Source organism: Poecilia latipinna, unplaced genomic scaffold (genome assembly GCF_001443285.1).
Source record: "Poecilia latipinna isolate Pla-1442-1.1 unplaced genomic scaffold, P_latipinna-1.0 Scaffold2998, whole genome shotgun sequence".
NCBI classification, from domain to species: domain Eukaryota; kingdom Metazoa; phylum Chordata; class Actinopteri; order Cyprinodontiformes; family Poeciliidae; genus Poecilia; species Poecilia latipinna.
The window spans coordinates 32,406-57,619 of NW_015115614.1; the positions used below are offsets into that span (position 1 = coordinate 32,406).

General features: G+C 38.0%; 1 protein-coding gene across 1 annotated transcript; it reads right to left on the reverse strand.

Moving 5' to 3' along the window:
• Positions 1–1,469: 1,469 nt before the first annotated feature.
• chs1 (chitin synthase 1) lies at positions 1,470–23,518 on the reverse strand. Its single transcript, XM_015022408.1, has 35 exons — positions 23,211–23,518; positions 23,000–23,076; positions 17,163–17,298; positions 16,488–16,673; positions 16,044–16,245; positions 15,432–15,592; positions 15,276–15,351; positions 14,507–14,625; positions 13,792–13,969; positions 13,284–13,380; positions 13,041–13,137; positions 12,699–12,820; positions 11,933–12,028; positions 11,318–11,482; positions 11,086–11,233; positions 10,893–10,958; positions 10,637–10,809; positions 10,191–10,249; positions 9,753–9,953; positions 9,514–9,682; positions 8,952–9,067; positions 7,692–7,871; positions 7,514–7,618; positions 7,247–7,361; positions 6,828–6,909; positions 6,518–6,750; positions 6,260–6,384; positions 6,083–6,164; positions 5,647–5,800; positions 5,373–5,477; positions 4,151–4,261; positions 3,901–4,035; positions 3,736–3,815; positions 3,473–3,539; positions 1,470–2,498 (listed from the first exon to the last, which is right to left on the reverse strand). The coding sequence occupies exons 2-35, from the start codon at positions 23,047–23,049 to the stop codon at positions 2,421–2,423; spliced, it is 4,269 nt and encodes a 1,422-aa protein (XP_014877894.1). The 5' UTR covers positions 23,050–23,076; positions 23,211–23,518; the 3' UTR covers positions 1,470–2,420.
• Positions 23,519–25,214: the final 1,696 nt, after the last annotated feature.

Genomic DNA, 25,214 nt, shown 5'->3' on the forward strand with positions numbered 1-25,214 from the left:
TTAAAGGTGTGGAAAATCAGACCTTTCACTCCTAATGCATATAAAACACATGGTCAAAGTGCATGAATGAATCAGTTTTATTACGATGTTGCAACTTTATTAAGTGGTACGATGTGTGAGGGTAATGTTGGTCACAATGATAAAGCTAACTGAGACGCACTCTAAACTGATACGGGAACAACATAATCTAAACCTTTCTGTTTAGTTTTGATCTTCAGTTATAATCCTATGACCCGGTTCTTCATGGGATTATAATCTTATTCTTGGACTACAAGAATAAGGATTCAGAAAGAATTCACAGCATGCCACCGTTTCCCATGTTGCACCTTAATTCCAAATTATTAAATTAATCTCTTTCCCCTAATTCCCACAGAGAAGAATCCTGTTATGATGATGTGAAAAGGTTTTTTTTTGTGTAATTTTATTAAAAATAGAAATCACATTTACGTATGTATTCACATCCTTTTGCCATGAAGCTGAAAATTGTTTCCACTGATTATTGAGATTTTTCTACAACGTATTTTCCTCCTGAGGAAAATTTAGTTGGTCTATCAAATCAAAGTCAAATCAAATTTCATTTGTATAGCACATTTCAGCAACAAGGCATTTCAGAGTGCTTTACATGATAAAAACACGAAAATGCAACAGTCGACAATTGAAACATTTGCTGTCGTTTCACATCAGATTGATTAATGATTCATTGATTATGTTTCTAAAGCAACTCTAAACTGGTGGGTTTTAGTTTGGATTTAAGGGAAGTCAGTGTTTCAGCTGTTTTGCAGCTTTCTGGAAGTTTGTTTCAGATTTGTGGTGCATAGAAGCTGAATCCTGCTTCTCTGGCCTGATCCAGAGCTGGATCCAGAGCTGGATCAGGCCAGAGGTCAGAAATCAGACACCAAGCATGAAAGTGAAGGAGTCATCAACAGACCTCAGATTGTCTTCAGGCACAAATCTGGAGAAAGATCAAAAAATGAAGATCCTAAAGAGATCTCTGGCTTCCAGGAATGGATTCATTTGCTCTTTTTCTGACTCGGCCCGCTCCATGATCCTCTCTGCAGACTAAGTTTTCTATAGACATCAGCCAGACGTCACAGCGGTGGATGTGAACAGGACAGACTAGATGACCAGCAGCTCCTGTGGAACGTTTTACTTCTCGAGTTGGTGCATGAAGGTCGTGTTTTCATGGGGCGTCTCCGAGGAACTGGAAGTTATCCACAGCGTTATTGGAGGGAGATCGCACCAGTTTGGACCGAACCAGTGGACCAGGCAGTCTGCCTCATGTATCCAGACCATTGTCCTGGATCAGACCCATGACATTGGTGTCATCTGCAAACTTCAGGAGTTTCTCAAGCTTTAAGTTTTTTTTTAAATTTTTTTATTTTGTTGTTTTGGTTCTGAGAAGATCTTGGAACGTTTGCGGTCTTTAATCGCAACTCTTTTGTTTATGTGTCACAAAAATGACATTTTAATTGCAGATAAAAGAATTTATTTCATAACAGACATTTGATTTGACAAATACATTTTGCTTGTACATTTTTATGATTAAAGGAAATGTCTTTTTTTTTTTCAAAGTGCTTTGCGATGATTAACAGATAATTACAACATTTTAATACAGTGCAGAAAAAGTAACACTGTCCAATACTTGGGTATTACGGTAGATAATTAAGTATTTCTAACTATATGTGTAAACGTTGAATGTGCTGAACTGTCAGTGATTCCAGGAAAATATCTAGATATTTACTTAAAATGATTTTAAATGTTTAAAGAGGATATTTTTGAAATGGAAGTAAAAATGGACTACAATGTGTTTTTCCTTATATATGGTCCACATCTGCCAATCATCCAACAAAAAGATGTTCAAAATGGCAAAACAACAACTAGACAGCACTGATATTCTGTAAACCATACCTGTGTATCTTTGTTTTCACTTCCACTAAATTATTCCAGAGTCATACGCACACTCTGCGACACCCTCTGCAATTAGGCCCTGAAGGATGCTTTTATCCATACAAACAAAAATAAATACAAATCTTAAAAGCAAACACATTTAGGTAAAACAGTCATTAAAAGCCCTCTCTCCAGTGATTTTGTTAAAACGTACTCTCTCGTTCTCATTTTGCATCGCCAAACAAAGCTTATTGAATTTGTAAAAACTGATTTCCCCTGTGCCGTTTGTTCCTCCCCACATTGATTACAATCAGTTCTTTGGGAGGGGAAACAGCTGCTGCAGAACAGATGAAAAGTTTATTATTTCCTCCGCTGACCGATTTAGAATATGGCTTTGTTACTATAAAAAAACAAAAAAGAAACCCAGGCAATATAGCTTTCTCTGAAGTATGATCAAAGATGGCTGTTATTCATTGTGAATGGTGGAAGATATAAAGGAAGAAATGCATGAGGAGAGGTATTTGTTTCTTGTGCTACAGCTGGAAGTCCTCACTGTGGAGAGAAACGGCGTAATTGTTCTCCAAGACCTGGTCCTCCTCCTCTTCATCCTCCTGCGTTGCAAAACAAAAATCACATGAGGAATTTTATATTTCTTAACATACCAGATATTTTTAACAACCACAATCATACAAGAGGGAAAGTTAAAGGTTTCCCGATTATCATAGTTGCATTTTAGCTCATATACCGTATTTTCCGGACTACAGAGCGGACCTCACTATAAGCCGCACCCACAAAGTAAAAAACAACTAGAAACGGGCATATATGAGCCGCACTGAGCTATAAGTCGCTGGTATCTCCGCAGCTCTCGGTTTTTCACAATGAATCTGCTATTAAGGACGTAGCCCTGCATCATCAGCGCCGAACCATGGATTCGTTCACGCCGAGTTTACGTGCAGCGGCTACCGATCTGTACTACCGGATCGATAGCCTTCAACTTAAAAGCTGCATCATATGAGTTTGAAAACATTTCTCTGTCGTGCCTGCTGCTAGCATGTGCTTGTTCTAAATGAAAATTAGCACTTTCTTCTTTGATTTCCAATTTTGACTTCCAATGATTCGCCTCCTGCTAAAGCGCCCCCTGGTGGTGGAAGAAAAATCCACAGAAAAGCCGCACCGGGCTACAAGCCACATGGTTCAAAGCGTGGGGAAAAAGTAACGGCTTATAGTCCGAAAAATACGGTAAAAGAAGTAATAAATAACTAAGATGAGAGCCAGCTACTGCAGACAAAAGTTTAACTTTAACTTTTTCTCCTTATTAGACTTTTTTAATATTCTTTCGGTACATATTGTTTCATGTCGAGTTCAAAGTTGTTGATCTATAATATTCTGAAATTTGGGTTTTAATGATCAGTAAGCTTTAAAGATAAAAAAAATAAGACTAGTGCTTAGAAATACGTTGCTCATAATAAATATTAGATATAAATCTATATTATGTATGAGTTTCACTCTTTAAATTAATTCACTAAAGTAACTTTTTGACAATATTTGAATTCACTGGTACATTCGGATGGGTGTTGTTTCCTACCGGCTCTCTCTCTTTGTAGTCCTTCTCTGTGCCACGGTAGGAAACCACATGGATCAGAGTGTAGACCCTGCAAACCAAGAGACACAAAAGTAAAATGACGGTCGGCCGTGTGGAAAATACCATCTAAATAAGAGATTATTTTAGTAATTTTTAGAGTTAATTTTACTTAATAAAAAAACTTGCAGAACCTGAACAGGAATAGTGTTCGCAATGGTTCAGATAGCAAAAATAAACCGAAGCATTGAATGCATTCGTTTGTGTACCTGTGATACAACATGGCCAGAAACTGGACGAGAAGAAGAACCGCAAAGGAAAACAGGAACATCAAACTGAGAGGCTCCACCTGCCAGAGGAAAACAAAACCAGTGTTTATTTTAAAGTCCCTTCGCTTTATCATTGTGCTGAACTCCATTTTCTGATGTTCCCACCTTTAGGTATTCCGTTTCATTTTTCTCCACTGAAAACTTGGGAATCTTGATGCTGATGATGTCGTTTCCGATGAGCTGCAGGAAGAAAGTTGCTACCACCCAGAGAACGTTGATGATGAAATACAGGAAGACCGACTGTGGGAACCAGACACGTTTTGAGAATTTGGTCACGTCTTTAATGCAGATATAGCGCTTTGGAAAAACGGATCAGGAACTTTTCATCACAGGACACTGAACATAAATTTTGTACCTTGTTTCGCAGCGACTTAAGTTCTTGGCCCACTCTCTTCTTGTGCTCCTCTGAATCATTTATCGGTGTCAGATATCGTTCGATCAGCTTATCCCAGAAGTCCTTCTCACCCTAAACACACAGATAAAGGAACAGCTTTTTAGGTTTTTTTAAAAATACAAATTGGAAATAAATCAATGTCATTTTAAACTGTGGAGTTTTAGTTTTGCATCAACCCGTCCAGACGCCTGGTGTCAGATGTAGACCGATGTGAACCATAATCTCACTTTCTCACCTGCAATCAACCAAACTCAGACATATACGCAGAACTCACTAACATCTTTTATCTTCCAACACAAATAACGAATCTGCTAAAAACGTCGGCAGTGAAGGTAACCTACTGAAGTTTAAACCAAACGTCAGAACAGGGGAGAAAAAAACAACTATTAAGTGACTTTGAATGCAGCACAGCTGAAAGGCTTCTGTGACTGTTTCAAAATCTACTTATCTAATAAGATTTTTACACACAACCGTTTCTAAGATTTACAGAAATTCGTCTGAAAGGTAAAAATATCCAGTGAGTAAATGTAATTTCTGAAAGCCCCACACGTCGAACCCTGACTCATAGCTACGCTGCCAGCTCAGACTAAAACCTGCACAGGCTCACCAGAACTGGACAAGAATGAGCAACACAAATATTGCCTGGGTCAGCCTTGATTTGAGCCGACATTCAAACGTCGGGGTCAGAATTTGACACAAAACATGAAAACATGGATTCGCTCTGAAGGACTCAAGATCGATGTTGGTGTGAAAAATATTTTCTTGGCACACCAAGCAGAGCAGCAGCAGAATATCGTCCATCTGTTTGTGGATTGTGATGGCTCCTTGTAACAGGATAATGCAGCAAAGCTCAGATCGCCTCCAACTCTTCTTACGATAATGAGTTCCCTGTACTCCACCGGCCTCCAGTCAAGAGGTTTACGATCCAGCGGAGCGCGTTTCAGACGCGAGTGATTTGTGTCGTTTACAAGCAACAAATCTGCAGCAAATCTGTGATGTTATCAAGTCAACATGGACCCAAATCTCTGGGGAAGATTTCTGACGTCTTGTAGCGTTTACTATAAAAAGACTGAAGCAGGTCCAAGTGGATCCAACCTGTTACTAGAAGCGTGTATTTAATAAAGCAGCCGGTGTGCGTACATTTGAAATGTCATTTATTCTGTAAGCCGATTGGTTTTCTTACCTCATCCAGTCTTTGAATCTGTGGGGCACTGAGGGTTTTCTCTATGGCTCGTTTCACTCTCTTTTCTAACTTCATCATTTTATTACTCTTCAGGATGTGTCGAGCCTGAGGCATAAGCAAAGTAAATCACTCAGTGTCTTATTCCAACAGAAAATACGAGTCATGTTAATCATTGCAAACTGTTGTTCTTAAGGCTGCTATTTTAGAAACAAATGATCCCGTTTTTATGTTTTGAAAGAAAAAAACACAAAAAAAAAAAACACATGACATCCACCTGATTGGTCAGTTCGTGCTGCAACTCGTCAATTTCAGCTTGTTCCAAAATGTCCTCAGGTCCAGCTTTGCTGAGTCTTATATTAAGCGTGTCCGTCAACATCAGGATCAGGTCTTCAACCACATCTTCCTGATTTTTGTTTCGGAGTGTGTATCTGGGAATGAAAACAATATTTACACAACTGCTACTCAGTGACGTCAATATGCTGCTATGATTTATTTGGACATACGAACATGAAGAAACACGTTTTAAAACAAAACAGAGGCAATAAAATGCACATTTTTTTTTAAAGTAGTTTGTAGTTTCCTTTTTTTTTTTTTTTTAAAGTAGTTTGTAGTTTCCTTTTGTCCAATCATTAAGGTTTAAGGTTTGTTTCTTTTCCAACATTATCTCACAGGACAAAAACATGAAAGCGAGGAAGCTCATCACAATTTACCGGATTTGCGCCTGCAGATTTCTCTTCATGTTGAAATAAGTTAACTTCTTCAGAAACTCTACCTTTACAGGCTCCACCCAGTCTGCACACAGAAAAATACACGTGTATAATTACAGTTTAATCCTCTGCATGATGTGAATATTGGACATAACTGTGTCGTTTGTAACAACGGCTCACCGCTGACAGGGATGTCTTCCATTTCCTCCGAGTCTGGATTCATAAAGTCATCGTCGTCTTCATCGGACGAGAAAGAGGAATCAGACTTCATGCTCTTTTTCTCATCATCATCGTCGCTGTCGTCACTGTTTACAAATATAGCAATAAATGTCAGTGTTTGGTCGATGATTCAACTGTGACTTTTTTGTCTTTTCTCCCTAAATACATACTGACAACAGCAGCGATAAAAATGACAAGAAGAAGAAGAAAAATCATAACCTATGAGAGGAAGAATCTTCCTTGTCTTTCAGTGGTGCCTTTTTGTTTTGGCCAGCTAGAGGAGTTTTAGCTTCTGCGGCTTTCTCTGTGGTGAGTTCAGGTTTGTCTTGAGGCTCCGGGTTTGAGGCGGCCTGCGGCTGCGTTTCTTTTTGGGTGATTTGAAGGAGAGGCGCTTTCTGTGTGCCGAAACTTGTGATCTGCTGAAGCATGGGGTTTTCTGCTTCCTGGGTTATCTGCGAGACAGAAGAGCAATTTAACTCGGCAGATGCTCTCGCCGAAAGGTTTGTGTCCATTTCTCTCTTGGCCGTACCTTTATGTTCATGTCCCAGCAGCAGAGCCTGCAGTCTTTGTTGCACAAAACGTTATGAGTTTTCTTCTGTTCTCCTTCTTCCCTAATGACAGAAATGACGTAAAGATAAAAATTAGGACATTAATGACAACTAAACCTGATCCTGTGTGATTCAGGTGGATTCTGCGCTTATCGTTTTTGTTTGAGTAGTTACCATTTTACAGTAATTCACTTTACCGTTACTCGATATCAGATTTAGTGCCTTTTAAATAACATTTGGTGTGCAGGTTAAACACTACACATTGTGGAAAGTCAAAACTCCTTTTCAGATGAAGCCAAAATTTGAATTTTACATTTTAGCCTAATTTTATTATGTTATTAATCTCAAAACAATTTCAAGAAAACACTACGATATGTATAACATTTTATTATCTCATTACTTGGATTCTCTTGTTCCCCATGACACATTGTTCATGTTCACCAGAGAGTAGATGGTCAGCAGGAGGTATCCACTGGGGATACAGATGAAGTACATCAGACCATAGATAATCAGCCCTGGAAGAGAGCAGAAAAAACTAATTAGCATAAAATTCAAAAACACTTTTTTAAATCAGGAATTAACTGATTAAAACAAAAACACTCCTGAAAATAAACATGTGATGCACTGCTGATGGAGAATAATGTTTATGATTATAATAAAAACCTACCAAACTCTTGTGGGTGCAACATGGCCGTCACCAAGTACATAATCGCCATTGAGACCAAAAACACACCAGTGGGGGTCAGAAACGTGCCCTGCACCACCATGTCCCCTAAAAGAAGAACACTCTATGTTTGTATGCACAGCGACTGCACAACTGCAGCTACGCATAAGGTTGCACCTACCAATGATGGAGAAGAACGACGCGGTCATAAGAAACGCGTAAATAACGCTCATGACGGCAGCGATGGTTATCTGGGTATTTGCTTTAGTTGCAAAGCAGATGATGATGTAGAGGACGGGCGGGATGCAGGCGATGATGATGGCAAGGGCGCCATCCATTTTGAAGACGAACTGAAACGCTCCTGTTGGGAAAAACAACATGGAGAGCGAGGGACGTATTAACGCCTGACAGAAACATTTTGCATATTATTTATAAATAATGACCATATATGTCTGATTGGCCCAGTTGTCGTCAATATTATTTGTGAATCTAAATGTTTCGCTTCCAAACTGTGTGAGATCTGCTTAAATATTGTCAAAGGTATATTTGAGTTGACAGAAAAATATTCTTTGAATGGTCCCTACTTCTCGTCGAAAAAGTACTTTCTAAATGACCTCAAGAAAACGACTGACTTGATTTTATTAGCTTAGAAGTGACAACAAGGTTCTCTTTGGTTTTTCAATTTTTTCTTTCCAATTAATTTGTTTTGACACACTTTAAAGACACAATGTTCTGTCTTTATAAAATAGAATATATACATGCAGCTCTGGAAAAAGATAAGAGTCCACTTAAAATGATCAGTTTCCTTGATTTTGCTTTATATAGGTATATGATTGAGTAAAATGAACATTGTTCTTTTATTCCATAAACTACTGCCAACATGTCTCCAAAATTACATGCAAAGATTTAGTATTTATTTGAAAAAATAATAACAAAAAGATGCAGAGCTTCCAGACCTCAAATAATGCAAAGAAAACAAGAAACAACAAAACCAATGTTTTAACTCAGGAATAGTTCAGAAATCAATGTTTGGTGGAATAACCAGGAGGTTTTCAATGGGGTTCAGTGCAGTGGACTCTCAGTGTTTTCCAGAGCTTTACATCTGAAACATGTAACTTCCAGTTTCTAAGTGTCTCTGTGATCAGCTTTCAGTGACCGGTACACAAACTGAGGTTCTAAGTCGACACAAGTAAACTTGTTGAGCTTCATTGTTGTGTAAAAACTAGAATGGTTTAAGGCAACAGGTTTCCTCTAACCAAGTCAAACAATCCAGGTTAAGAGAGAACAGACATGTTGCAGTTTGCCTGCGTTCTTATTGTCAGACTTCTGCGGCAAAGTTGAAAACTTGTGCTTTAACTCTAATTTGCTGAGCACAAACATGGAGTGTGAAGGGTCTTTGGTTAACCTGTGGCCTTAGATGTGACGGTCCGGTTCTGCTCACCTGCTACCATAAGCGTCACAGAGGCGGGTCCCAGAATAGAGGATCCAACAGTGAACATCTGATAGAAGATATAAAGGCTTGAGATGGATTGGTTTCTCTTCACCGTCTCACTTCCACTGTATTTAGATGATGAAAAACACAAGAATTAGTACATTTTGATTTAAATATGTGACATCTTTAAATGTCTCGTTGAATAATTAAATCCAGAATAAGATCACAAGAAACCTAAGCAGATATAAAAAAGATTAACATAAGTATTAGACTTACGTGTGTATTTACAGTGCATTGGAAAAGGATGGCTTTTTTTTTTTTTTATTTGTCACATAACAACCACATGTGAAAATGCACATAACTGGCCAACACAAGATGAAGCATAAATGTAAAAAATGATTGATTGTTTTCACACAAGATCCAATAAAACATTTTAAAGTTTTGGGGGTAGTAACATACAAACATGTGAAAATATTAGCTTTCCAAGGCACTGTGCGTACTTACATTTAAAACATGAATGAAAAAGTGTGCGTTAAGATTGGGTTTTTAATCGCTAACCATGATTACTGACCTGTGCAGAAGATCCAGTGTGTTAGCCAGTGTGGAAGGCCCCCATCGTCTCCTCTGGTTGTAAAACTCTTTGAATTCCTGTGGTGAGTTGGTGTATGCGTCTGATGCGGCGTTGTACTCCACACGCCATCCTTGTTGCAGCAGCAAAGTACACAGCCAACGATCCTCCCCTGATGATACGCACAATTATTCCTGCTCCAAGGCCGTCGCATTACGAAACCGGGTCGGATCAGAACCTACCTTGGTCATATTGCACATACTCGGCTCCTCTTGTTGCAGTTGTTGTGTACTTCTTCAAGATGTTGTCGTCCATCAACGCGGAGCCCCTAAACAGACTGAAGCATCCCGGGCTGCACAACACGGAGCCGAACACGTGCTCTGCGGTCTTCTGCAACCAATGGCCCACTGCGTACTCAAACTTCTGGTACCAAACCATGGGACCTGTGACATGCAGGGCAAAGAAGATAATTTAGAGTGAGAATTTAGCATTATGCACAAAAAAGAAAGCCTGTCCTTTAAAAAGGCAACATTTACAGCAAATTGCATTCACAGCTAAATGCATCTCAGCTGGTTGGTACCTTCCCATGCATCTTTCTGAGATATAAGGTTAAAATCTGTCCAAATGTTCTGAAGTAAAAACACAAAGTAGTGAAAAGTTATCGAGAACATTTGACGTACCCATGCCAGTCGGATGGATTCTGCCACATGCTGCACCGACGTTGTAATACATTCTCAGCCTGTTAAGAAATTATTATTATTTTTTGTTTCAAAGCATTCAAGTGAAACTGCAGAAGTTAAGAAAGTAAACCATTTATGGTATTTATGAAATAAGTAATTCATCAAGCTTTGGTAATTTGTTTTGAGGAAGTTTGAATCATGTTTTCTGATGACGATACTGAATGACAAAACTGTTCGTTAACACAAGAGCTACTTTTTTTCCACACATCATATTCAAGCTGTACCTTAGCACTTGCTATCTGAAGAAAGAAAAACCCCCACCTTGATTATGTCAAGATAAGAGAACTGTAAAGATACGATCTCCAGTAAAATTGCACGGTGGTATGAAATGGCTTCCTGAAAGTGAGATACATCAATATGTTTAGTTTAAAAAACGCGTCGCCCACCTGTCCACGAGCAGAACCACGGCTTTAGGGTGGAAGTCTGTGTCTCCGTCCAGAGCCAGGATGTACGTGTTGTCGTCTGAAATGAATCTTCTCTTGTTGTCGTTGTCGTACTGAGGCAAAAGGAAAATCTCTCCGTCCATAGAGATCAGACTTTCTCTGCTGGTATCCATACGCTGGAATCAGAAAGAAGGACGTTTAACATTTTCACCAGAACATAGAGATAGTAAAATATAAATGCAATCAATAAATCTCTTACTGGCATTTTCTGGGGGTTCTTGGTGATGTAACCTTTCCAGCCAAGCAGATAGTACATGTACATTATCTGGAAAAAAACGGAATATTTTGACACTTTTGAGTTTCATAATTCATAAAAAATATAACAGTGTTGTTCATTAAAAACTATGAAAACTACAAGTCATAAATACAAACTATATAGTGCTTGTCCTTACCTGAGACCACCTTTTTTTGTTGCGAATGCGACTTTTGTCCTTCAGGTGAACGTAGAGCATGTTGCCCTCAGGCAGGACAAACATTAACCTCCCGCCGTAGGGAGTTTCAATGATCGACACGTCGTCAGGCTCTTTGTTGGTGAACACTCTGAACGGGGGGATGGACAGATCAGTGGTCAGAGATGTCAAAATGTACATGTACGCGCTCCATGTCTGCATGGTAGTCTTGTACCTGTAAACTTCTGTCACAACATGAATCAGGTCTTCCACATATTCATTGACCAGCCTTTTGCCTGTCTCCTTTTGAGTCATGAACGCATCGTCAACAAAGATGTGGCTTTCAAAGTCAAAGCTGTCCTTGTGCTCCTCCTTTGGATCGCCTCGATAACGATCCAGCCTGAAACGAAGCAAGAAACAAATGGTAATGCAAATTAAATATTCAGCTTCACTTATGTCACATGTTAAGCTCTTGAATGTCAGCAGGCATACATATTTTCCGGACTACAGAGCGCGCCTCACTATAAGCGCTACCCACAAAGGAAAAAAATAAAAAATAAAAAATTTAGAAACGTACATATATATATATATAATATATATATATGTTGTTTCCATGATGAGCAAAAGAAATTTCTCTGTCATGCCTGCTGCTAGCATGTGCTTGCTCTAAATGAAAATTAGCACTTTCTTCTTCGATTTCCAATTTTGACTTCCAATGATTTACTTCCTGCTAGAGAGCCCCCTGGTGGTTGAAGAAAAATCCACGGAAAAGCCGCATGGTTCAAAGCGTGGGGGAAAAATAGCGGCTTATAGTCCGAAAAACACGGTATTGATATTGATATTGTGCTACCTGAACATGGAAGTGAGAATCTTCAGCATTTCATCGTAGGTTTCATGCCACATGGTGGCACAGAGATAGATCACAACGCTCTGCAGTTCATCCTGGCTGTGGAGACGAGGATTTAAAAGATTACAGGAAGGTTTTAGCACATTGTTATATACAACTGCACTGTACATTAGTTTTATTTTGTTCATCTTGTTTTGTACATATAAAACTGTTTATCTTTTGTGTGAACTAATTTCCCCACTTTGGGACAATAAAAGGTATTTATCTCTTCTCTCTGTCTCTGTTATTCTGGTGAGGCTTCATTTTCGTCTTCAGTTCCCCTCAGCTATGGAATAACCTAAGGGTTCATTCTTGGATCACTTCTCTCATCCCTGTACGTGATTCCATTTGGCTTGATTTTCAAGAAATAAGATTTCATCCTCTTGCTACATGGATAATTCAGAGGTTTCTCTTCCTCAAAAAGTATACTGCAGCACTACTGAATCACTGGTCGTCTACCTGATTTTCAAATCATATATGGCTCTTAAATTTATCAACCTATTTAAAAAAAATCTGCTTGTGACTTCAACAGTGGTAATGTTGGGCCACTATAAATTTTCAAGAAAGGGACTTTTCTGTTATTTTTGAAAACACTTCTATCAAAAATTGATAAATTCAGTTTTCAAAAGCAGATTTTTCCAATTTAGTGTAATTGCTACAGTCAACCCATGTCTGCATGTGCTGTTTTATAATTTTAAAACAGGAAAACAAAGCATGAGAATCCTCTTACTTCTCATTTGTTTGGGCTTTTGGCAGCTTCATCTTGGTGTTGAGCAGCAGAGACAGGTCGATGAAGGCGGATTCGTAGAGTCGACGCACAAAGAGCTGAGATGTTCTTTCTATGCGCTGGACCTGTTGAGTGTAGAATCATTAAGGTCCGCGACTTTTTGTGTGGTTAAAGAAAATAAAATGGCTCAAAAATGCAGTGTTTTAACTTTAACCTAGACAAATGTCTTGTCCGAAACATAATATCTTGGTTTATCTAAGCACATTTTTTTCAGAAACGTGGTTCCAACCTTGTAATTTTAAATATTCGGTAAAGAGAGGAGTATATAAGAGAGCATAAAAATACCTTGATCTTCCACACATAATACGTAGCTGAGACAAATCCACCCCACATGCACACTCCCTCCAGCACCAACATGGCAAAAGGCCATTGGAAGTAGTGGCTGTCAAACAAACAACGCATCACCGTGAGCAACCTTTGCACTTCTAAGACTTCTGTACTTCATATACAACCAAACTGTTCACAGAGCACATAATTTATGCAGGTTTGCGTGGAAATAAAGCAGAATATTAGCCTGGGGTGTCGTACCTGTTGAGTGAGGTCCTGCAGATGCTCCGGAACATCTCCAACAGAGGAACATTAGTTGTGTTTTTGTCCTTAATCAAATGCAAATTTGAACAGAAGGCTGCAAGAATGAAAACATCAACCAGGCGGTTCAGTTTCATGCATAGCATCCGTTTTGTTTTATCCTTTTGATAAAAATATTTGTAGTTTTTTTGTCTCACCTGATTAACAAAATAATAATAATAACAACAGCAAATAACAATAGATAAGGTCAAAAGAAAATACTTCTGGAAGCTGTATGTTGGTACTTGTTTTCCCAAGTAATCTTGCAATAATCATGCAGCCATTTTCTTTTTATTAGATCTGACGTACGTCATAGAGAAAAGGCTCAGATAGATATAGTGATGTGCATAAGGAAGAAGTTTGTCTCTGAGTAAATGATGTCCCAGCATTTTATTTTTTTATTGAAGCTGGAACAAGTCAGGAGAGGGAATAAGGAAGAAAAAGTATTTGTAAGAAAAGGTAACCTTACCAATGATCCCTTCTGTGTTTGCTGAATCAAAACGTTCTGCATATACGAGGAAGAGTATCAGGCCCAGGCCCAGCACTGCCGGGCCAGTGCAACACAGAGGCAGAGCGAAACTCATCCGGACAGCGTTGATCTTACAGGCAACTACGCCAAACCAGTGGCAGGCTGCTGAGCAGAAGGCCTGAGATAAAAGAAAACGTTTTAAAGCTTACTGCGTTTAGGAAGGGATTCGTTTTCTGTCACAGTTTTCCAGTGTGAAGTCGATGGTTTCAGCATTTCACTGGGAACTTTTACATCACGTACAGGCATTCACTCGCTTTAGAGTCAAAGGTTGAATTAATCAGGGCGCAACGCAAAACAACTTGTCTTTATTGCCATCGTCATCTTTTATGAAACAAAAAAAAAAGTTGTGAAAACCTCAAAACACTACTGGTGAATTTTAGAGTAAGTTTAATACCAGATTCTTTATATGTCCAGTCAGAGTGTGATTTGTCTTTTTCTCATAACTGTAGTTTTGCCAGGTTAGGTGTTCAGGGTGAGTCTCAGTTTTATAAATAAGAACAAGAAAACTTCCTGAGGAGGTAAAAACAAACTACATTACTGATTTTCTGAGAATACACCTCAGTTAGAATAGATAGAGAGAAACACTAACAATATATTCCACATTACGACATGTTACTCTCCCATAAATGTCTATTTATCAGCCTCTTTGACTTACCTGTAAGAAAAAGAGCACAAGACCTATTTTCAGAATATTTCCTTCATCACCTGCCAGGTTAAAATCTTTCCACACGATAGATTTGATCATGAGTCTGTGGTAGATCAGGTACACAGCTCCTGCAAAAAACAAAAAAACATACTGCATGTTTACTAAACATGATAATGCTTTGTATATGCTTTGTATGATAATGCTTTGTAAACATTATCATGTTTACAAACATCTTTTCTGAGGTTTGAAGCAGAAAAGAGGCATCAAACCTCAAAAGCCTCATTTACATTGTTTATTGTGTGACTATTTCTAAAATCGTGATCCAATTTGTATTTTACTATAACAAACGCTAACTGGTGATGTTCATAAAATCCCAAAACTAACAGTATTTTGGGATTTTTATTGTTTCCTCCAGTGTTGTCTCCATGTGGGCTTCAATAGATATAATATATATAGCAATAAAACCGAACTTATTAAAGCCACTGGTGTAATTTATTAACAAATTTCTCATTTGTTAAGGGCGAGTTTGTGGTGTTTCTGTAGCAGCGACTTTTTATCTACTCTCCTGTCATCATTACCACAACATCAAAGTTCATATTCCCTCATCCCTGTCACATGCTGCACAGAAATGTTGGTGTTTTCATGTCGACTCTTTTCCATCCAAGCATATCAAACCACAGTGAAGCTGAGCGATAAGACGTTTTCCCCGCCAGGTGGGATTCCTCTGCATTGTTTTGACTGCTGCACACCGACACAAGCTTTGGCAGCAGATAATTACCTATCACCAGTATCCTCAAAATACTGCTGATGACAAAGACAAAGTCCCTGAAGCCGTCCAACTCTGCCAGCGCTTTCTGTGAAGTAAGACGTAAAGGAGTTTCACTGATCGTTATTCGTTGACACGTCGGCGCTCTGGAGTGTGTTTGAGGAATACCTGCATGCGGTTTTTGGCCTGCATTGTGTTTTCCCACCAGCAGAGGGAGACGAGGAGCGAAGAGAAAATCCCCAAACCCACGTAGTAAAAGCAATCCTTTTTCTGCCGGTCCACATGCGACGCTTCACGGATGTAGTAGTCCATTCCCAAGAGGCAGTAACCTGCAATCAGGCAGTTATTCCCAAACAGTTAGTGCTTCCTGTACGTTTCTGTCTGTTCGGTCTAAACCAAGCGACAGACGTTTTATTTCATACTACAGGCAGTAATTCAATTTGTCTAAACTGTTTTGTCCAGTGGAGCAACTAAATCCATGATTTGATCCTGAAAATTGGGTTAGGGGAAAACATTCGTGCTTTCTGGAAGAACCTGATTGAAGATTCTTGCACACGCTATTATAGAGTGGCTATCTGCTAAAAAAAACACACAAAAAAACAATGATATTTTATTAAATCATAAAACTCTTTCTAAGCCACAATTTGCAAATCGTTGTATATCACTTTTATACTTCTATTATGGAGTTTGTCCAAGTTGCTCTAACACAGCAGCATAGCAGGAAAATCTGTAGTTTTCTTTTTCTGTTTTCATAATAAACAACAAAGTCAGGAGCGTTACCAACACTGGTGAGGAGGAGGGAGCAGATTGGGAAGAGGATTTTCCAGTTCTCCCTTTGTAGCCTGAACACTATCTGCAGGATTGCTGACACAATGCAGACTCCTCCACTGATGAAGAGATTCGTCAGGATGTCAAAATGAGGCATAACGACCAGGACCAGGAGTGAAGTGCCAAGAGACACCAAACTCTCAATGACACAAATCTGAAAAGGACAGGAGAACATGATGGGACAAAAACACACCAGAGCCTGAAAAGACACCTCATAAGAAAAACTGTAGGTGGCGAAATGAGCCGTATTTCATACCGTGATACATAAGTTGTATCTTAATTCACTCACTCACTTGTTACACCTGATACATGTCAGCAAATAAGTAAATCTAAAATGAACACTGTATAGTTTCTGGGGCCGTGTGACAGATTAATTTGACGTTTTAAGACACATACCAACGCCATGGTCTTCAAGTTGGGGGGCACAAATGTCTTGAAGGCACAACGCCACAGGGACTTCAAAAAAACTAAGAAGTTGGGGAAAACCAGGCAAAACACCAACATCAGCATGTAGAACTGCTGGTCCTTTTCATTACGGAGTGATTTTGGACTGGAGAGTGCTGACAAGACCAAGAGGGAGCCCTGAAAGGAGACGACAGAGAGCCACTGAGAGACAGACTAACACAGACAAGAGCAAAGTGGATACAAGTCGGCTAAAACCGAACTCTATTAAAGATTAGTCAGCTGTAATAAGGATGTTATGTACAAGGAAAAAAGATGCACAAAAAAATCTAGCACATATTAAACAATCCAAATAAAACCAAAGGTTTGTTTGCTGACATTAAACACACTGAACAAAGAACGTTGTTATGACCCTAGAGAATAGAGGAGTGATAAACTGTCCACTATTTTATGTCATTTTCCTCATTTAAGTAAATATCACGCAAACTTTTTTTTTTTTTTTTTTTTCTTTCTGCTCAGCTCTCCAAAAGCATTCATAATGCGCCAACCAAGTCAGACTGGAGAACCAATTAGATTTATGCAATTAAATGTAACTTTTTGTCCTTGGAGCTTTAGGATAGATGCTTGGGTTCCTTACAAGAAAAAAAGTATTTGAAAAATCATTTTTACCTTGGCAACAACAGCGCTGACCAAAACCGCCAACCCAACAAAAATAGCCACGAAGTACTGCGCCACCAGGAGGCATCGTTTCTTTTGCTCCTTCTCGGCTCCAATGGGGTTCAGCTGAAATGGATCCCATGTGTCCCTGAGAGGCGAGCACAGATGTTACGGCAACGGCCAAAACAAAGAGTATCAACACACATTTTTCTATAACTAAAGAGAACTGGATACATTTCTAGAGAGGTTAGTCACCATTTGCCACTGAGCTCATTGGGACTTGGGATTTTTCTGTATCCTTCCCCAAATCTATAGACAATTTCTTTGATCTCATGCTTGGTGTTTGACCTCTGACCTTGTACTGTCAGCTGTGGGAGCTTGTAGACAGATGCATATCCAATAAACTAGATTTACCATGAATATAGTTTATAATAAACTAGATTTACCATGAATATAGTTATTATAAACTAGATTTGCCTTGAATGCACTCCATTTAAGATGTAGAAACATCTCAAGAATGATCAGTGGAAATGTCTTAACTTTGAGTTTTCAAGCCAAAGGCTGTAAATACTTAGATATGTGATTCCCTTTCTTTATTAAAAAAAAAAAAAAAAACATTTTGAAAAGCTTTTTCTCCACATAGTCCTAATGGGGGTATTTGTGTGTATAATGTAGAAGAAATATATTAATTCCTTGGACTTTTTGAATAAATTCTTTGTATTTTAATTTGCGTTTGTATGGTTTTGTTTTTCCATTTGTATTTGTATCATGGATTAAGTGAGCAGAAAGGATTTGGCACTTAACATAAACGCTGCTGAGTCAACCCCAACACGTAACGCAGAAACAATGTTTTCCCGCTAATCCGGCTGAATATCTCTGACGTCGACAGATGATAGGCAATCAGATTGTTTATGTCCATCATTCTCTGCTGCCAGCTTGTTGCTTACATACAGAGTAATCATCAGGGTGTGGGCTCTGTCTAAGCAGATAAGACATTTTTCTTTTTTATCTTTGTTTCTGACATAGCAACCATCCAAACTGCTCAGACCAGAAATGAGGACAGCAACACATACAGAGTTAGTTTATATTGTACGAAGCAATTAAACAGCTCCTTAAAATTCTTTACAATCTTTATCTGGCTTGTTACATAAACTTATGAGCTGATTTAAGCATTATTTGTTGAGCAAAAGTATTTCTTAAGATGATCTCTTAGGAATGTGGCAGAAAAAAATGACGTCTCGCCGACATCTCTACGGATAATGATTGAAAATTACTGCCTTTTAACACAACTCAAAGTACGCCTGTTAAAGACGCGTCATCATAAGGAAGCAGACTCTGTCTAAAGCTGTATATATAGTTACCAGATTTCCAGGCACTAAAATGACAAACTCGACTGTTGACCTTTCTGAAAAAAATCCCTTTAGCTTTATTCCTTTTTCCTGTTCTGCAGCGTTGTGTGCATACAGCTCACAGAACAAAGTTCATGTTTAGAGGATCGTTCCAGAAATCTCAGCTCCTTAAACGTAATAAATGCCATAAGCTAAGAAGGCTGCTCTTCTGTCACTGAAGCCAGCCTTATAAAACCCTCTTGTGTAACATCTGCTCACTGGCTAATTGGCAACAACTCAAACAAAAAAAATGAGCAGCTGTCACACTCTCCGTTATTTTTACATGACTTCACGAACCAAATGCTGGAAAAAGACAAAGTGGAGCATATTTAAATCTCCTGATGGAGGTGGCGTTAACAGTGAGGAACAAGAACATAACCTAAACCAACACAAGTAAAGATCATTTCTGCTTTTCTCATCATACTAACCACTCAAAGCACCGTTAGACCAGGATTCTCACTCATCCACACTTACAAACTTCCCCAATCATACGAAGGCCAGTAAGCAACTTTGGTTTCAGTTTTGCCCAAGGATATGAGGCAATGGTGAGGCGTTTGATTGCAACATGGCCACTTTTCCCACTGACCCCCCCACTGTATTATTGTTACATAAGAGTGCAATAGATAAAGGACAATTAGGGGGCAAACTGCTGCTATGAACTGCTCTGGTTACAGTAAAGGGGAAGTAATTTCTGTGAAACTGAATCTAAGCAAAACATTTCATCAAAAAAAGAAAAGATTAGCTGCAATTTCTAAATGAGAAAAGGTTGTAATAAGATATCTACTGGCATCTTAAAATGAGTTAGAGTTGATCAAATGGACAAACCAAGGATGAGTTTGTCTTTGATTAAACTCAATTCAGAGTCAGTTTGCTACAAAACTTTTTCTGGGCTAAAACAACAACAAAAAAAGGACCTGGCAACTGCAATAGCAATCAAATCGTTGTCCATCCACGTCCTGAGTTTGAGTGATTTGGTTCAGGATTTAGTCGATGTTGTTTTGCAGACACTTATATGCATAACGTAGCAAGAGAAACCAAATATTTCTGTAGGGAAATTTGAGAAGTAAGGATGGATGAACAATTTTATCAAGACATTTTGCTGCATTTGTTGTGAAAACCAACAAACAGCAACTGTAATTTCTCTGATTTATTTAGATGTATTTATGGGCCACTTGAGGAAGATGGTCCCAACACAAAATGTACTTATTCGCATGAATTGTCTATCAGTTCTTGGGTTTACAAAATGTTAATAATTTGTGTTTAACATCATCACAATCACAATGTTTCTTATCAAGATTTTTCTTCCCCAATAACAACAAACATTTATATTTTCCTTTCATCATCTTACTGATGGCATTAAGGAAAAACTTAAACATTTTCTGGTTTATGAGAACAGTATAAAAAAACTTAAAGGATGATAGTTAATTTAGAACAAATATAAAAAATAAATGTGTTTGTGGTCTATCAAGTTTTTAGTTGTTCCTTGATTTATTAACTTTCTTTAATGTCACTTTTATTTGATAATATATAATTAAAACTTTCACATTTAAAGTTTTAATTACATACTTTTCTCTTGTGAGGCCTATTTCAATATTTAAAATATTTCAAGTTTTTAATTTCCATAAATACAGTTCTAAAATAAAGTTTAGTAGATAAATGTAATCGTTATTTTCTTTTCCAAACTATGGACTTTGTACATTTTATTTAAACAATTTTAATTTCTGTTTTCTTGATATTCTGTTGTTAATTTTGGTGTCAATATTAAGTTTTCGAAGAAGAAAACTTAATATTGACTGAATATTTAGTTAGATAGAATATTGAATATTAAGTTAACGCCTTTAAGAACAAGTTGATCATATCAGTAATACAAATAAAACAACAATGTTGTGCATTTTTAGATGATAAATAATGAGGGAATATTAAAAAAACTCAGTTTGACACGGGATTTCAACCTTCAACCCTGTGGCTGTTATGAACTCACCTGTTGTGCTCACAAGATATACATTATTCAACTTTTACAAGCAAATACAATAAATAAATTTTAAAAGGACCTGTTGGATTTAAAACATATTCTGACATTGCTTTTAAAAATTATATTATAATTCATGCCCCTCAGACGATAGCGACATTAATCATATATATGCTTCGGTCTTTTTTCCAAAGCTCTGAGAGTTTAAAATCAGATTAAAAAAAAAAGAAAACTGGTAACCTGATTCCATATTTGCCTCACAGATATCAATATGGAGAATGTGATTAAAGTTTGGTATGTATTTAACATTTTTTAATGGCCCGTCTAACAGCAGGCAGCATCAGCGGGGATGATATCGGGCGCAGCAATAAAGAGAAACGCAGCAGTGCTCAAGGGAAATTAAGTGTTCCCTCAAACTGTAAATTATATTTAATTGAAACCAGGTAATACAAGCGAGCAGTTTTTAATTTTATCCAATACTAATATCTATCCCACTAACAATTAACCTCCTAACAATGATGAAGAGGTTAATAAAGCTTGATCGTGAGCCTGAGGACAAGGAAATTGAATAGTTTCCGTGATTCAACTTGTCTCTTGAATTTTTTTTTACAGGATTTAAAACTTGATGGCCTGATGAAACGTTTCCAGTTCTGTTTGCGGAAGAACTTGGGTTGTTCTGAAATAAGAAAAGTGAACTTGCTCTTCCTGTTTTTTTTTTTTTACTTTCAGTTGCTGGGGGTGCTAGAAATAATCTGCTGAACAGACAGAGACACATAAGTAATTAATCTATTTAAATAGTACAATAACCTATTTTGGATTAAGGACTCAATAGTGTAACAAATACTATAAAAGCATATATTCAGAGTTTTGGCCACAATTAAGAAAAGACATAATCTATTTTTGCTCAATGTCAACTAAGACAAAACTTTTCCTGGTTTAGGTCAAATAGCATCAACAAAATGATTTCTATTTACTGGTGAGAATTTTACGTACACAAATGTTACTGTAACTCTTAACAGTTTGTGACACCACAGATTATAATTTCTGTCTTTGTATGATTTTAAGATTCATTCAAATTTTCAACACTTGAGTTAAATGCATACAAACATTACAGCGCCGCCTCAAATATGCTGCTTCCTTGTGTGAAGCAGCATATTTGGCAGGAGCAGTTCCATGGAACTGCTCCTGCCTATCTCAGTGAACTTCTTTCATCGCACGCTACCTCTCGAACGCTTCGTTCCTCCACCTCCTATTACTGCCTGCATCCACCTAAGACCAAACTTGCCACCATGGGGGAGAGGGCTTTTCAGGCAGTAGCTCCAAGGCTCTGGAATGCCCTCCCAGAGTCCCTGAGAGCCCCACAAGGTGTGGAGGCCTTCAAAAAAGGTCTTAAGACTCATCTTTTTAAACAGGCCTTTTAGAAATGTAAGTTTTGTTTTAAATTGTTAGTTTTAATGTTTGTTTCGGTACCACTTGGTGCAAGATGTATTACTGTAAGCTCTACAATTTATTTATTTATTTATTTTTTTTTAGTCTCTGTAGCACTTTGAGATTTCTTTGAAATATAAGGTGCGTTACAAATAAAATTTATTATTATTATTATTATTATTATTATTATCATGTGAAAATAAAGTTAAATAAACAAAAACCTCCTGGTTATTCCTCCAAATACTGATTTCTGAACTTTTCCCAAGTTAAAACATTAGCTTTGTTGTTTCTGAATGAACATGGACTTGTTTTCTTTGCATTATTTCAGGTCTGAAAGCGCTGTGTCTTTTTCCTTGTTCTATTTCTCATTTTCTACAGTTTCTGCTTGGATTTTCAGAGAAACTGATAATTTTAAGTGGTCTCCTAATTTTGTCCAGAGCTGTATATCTAATATAACCTAAAGAAACCAACATTTGTTGCAAAGTGGCTTAAGGACAACAATGTCACCAGATATCATAACAGGATTGTAAGACACTCAAAAGAACTATATATACAGCTAAAATGAAACTGCAATGAACTAAGCTAATCTATGCAACCTTTGGACTTTAAAGAAAGTTACAAAAGTATATAAAATAAATCAATCTTTAATTATTCTGACATATATGAAGTTACATTAAACAGGAAAAACTAGTTTAAATCAAATATTGAGTTTTTTTCTTTTACACAAACTTGAGTTTCCACATCATGATATTAGACATTTCCATATTTTAAAAGTATATCATATGGTGTCAAAAATATTTACATTTACTTTCCTGAACAAGGTGAATAACCCAAAAAGTAGAAAATATATCTCCACTAATCAGAGAGAAACGTGTCATGTCTGTAGTTAGGACTGCATTTAATCATGCATGCTAATTATAATCAAAGAGTTTCCAATTGGGCCTCCATTAACCTGAATGTGATTCACCGCTCTACATTCACATGTTGTCCTGAGCCTCTTTTCTTTAAAGGAGATTTCTTCCTTGAATAAACAGCAAACAGAGGAAGACAAACAGCCTGTTTACCTGTGCCTCCCTTCTCTTTTCCTCCCTCTGAATCTCAGCTCCTCCGACATGGTCTAATCCGCTGCCTCAGCGATGACCTGAAATCAGTAATGGTTCCTGTTTCATTACCAGCTTTACAACACAGCGTTTAGAAAGGAAGGCCTGGCAACACCAGCTCCGTTCTTCTGTGTTAACCCAGACACGAAATGAGAAATAAGCAGATGAAATTTACCTCGACTCGTCGATTATTCTCCTCACAAATGACAGGAAACTGAAAGTACAGTACAGACTCTTCTCAGTGACCTTCTGCCTTTCAATGCTGCTTTTTTTTTCCAAAAGCAAATGTCAGCAAACTTTAGGCATCGCTACTCTGAATCCTATCCCACAGAGTCAGTCTCTGCTGGTCTGTGAAGCAGCTTCTTCTTTGTTGGGCTGTTTTTCTCCGTGTTATCTCTAATGCTTATAAAAGAAACACTCATAAAGACAGTCATCTCCAGCCCTCTCAGGTGTGTTCACCTTAATCAGAGTTTATGAAAGATAAGAGTCCCAGGAAGTACGTGTGTGGGGAATGGTATTAGCAATTCACCATGAGCAAGAGTTACCATAAGGACCCAATCACACCCATGATTTTGTGAGTGCGTCTGTGCGTGTGAAGCAGACATATCAAAGTTTTGCAGTAATAAATAACTTCAGGCTATCTAAGTAGTTTTTATGAGAGCTGTAAGACGGTCTAAGGGTCATTTACACAGAAGCACGCAGAAAGTTAAACTTCAGATCCACAGTGAACCCCAAATGTAGCTTTCAGTTTGATATTTAATTTGTGAGGCTGGTCTTTCATGGCTATGCCACATAAAAACTTCATGAATTAAGATGTGCAAGTAACACCTGATGTTATAACGGTGTTACAGTGGTGTGAAGAAGAAGTGTTTGGCCTCTTCCTGGTTTCCAGTTTTTTGCATATTTGTCACACTTAACATCAAACTAATTTAAATGTTAGTTAAAGATTTTTCTAAAATAGATTTTTCTAATGAAGGTGTTTATTATTAAGGGAAACGAACCTACATGAAAAGTTGATTGCCCCACACTGTCATTAAGACAGAACCTAACTCTGATTTATCACACCTGAGTTCACCGTCTAGCCACACCCACACAACACCTGTTCTTACTCAAGATGTCACTTAAAAACCACGTCCACATTGGTGGTGAGGTTTTCCAGGAACGGCTGGTGAACCAAAGTTACTTCAAGAGTTCAGTAGTGACTCTACCAAAACGTCACAGAAGACAGAAAAACAAAACAAAAAACCTACAAAAAACTGCAGGTCTCATTTGCCTCAGTTAAGGTCAAAATTCACCGTTAAAAAACAGCCTGCATGGCAGAGTACAAAAGAAGAACATTAAGGCTCATCTCAGTTTTTCCAGAAACATCTTGATGATCCATAAAACCTTGGGGAACAGATTCTGTGGACTGACTAGGCAACATTTTAACTCTTTGGAAGAGAGTCCCATCACATCTGGTGTAAAAATACTGTATTTTTTGGACTACAAGCCGCTATTTTTTCCCACATTCTGAACCATGCGGCTTGTAGCCCGGGGCGGCTTTTCGGTGGATTTTTCTTCAACCACTAGGGGGCTCTCTAGCAGGAAGTGAATCATTGGAAGTCAAAATTGGAAATCAAAGAAGAAAGCGCTAATTTTCATTTAGAACAAGCACATGCTAGCAGCAGGCACGACGGAGAAATTTCTTCAAACTCATATGATGCAGCTTTTAAGTTGAGGGCTAAAGATCTAGCAGTACAGGAGAGAAATAGAGCCGCTGAACGTAAACTGCAGATTTATTAGGACGCAGCTCTCTGCTGCCCTCTGCTGGGTCCTTATGGAAAACCGAGAGCGGCTGAGATTCCAGCAGCTTATAGCCCGGTGCGGCTTGTTACGTTTCCAGTTTTTTTTTGTTTTGTTTTTTTTTTCAAAAAATCTGTAGCTGCTCTTATATTATGGCGCTCTGTAGTCCGGAAAATATGATACCATTGCATTTCAGAAAAACAACCTCAAACCTTCAAGTGTGGAATAATACACAAAAATCTGGCAAAGATGAACGGGCCAAAATTCCTCCACCGGGCTGTAAAAGATTGATTTGAAGTTATCGCCAACACTTGATTGCATTTATTGCAGTACAAGGTGACCTGGCCAATGATTAGGTTTAGCTGCAATAATTTTTCCACACAGGCCATGTTGGTTT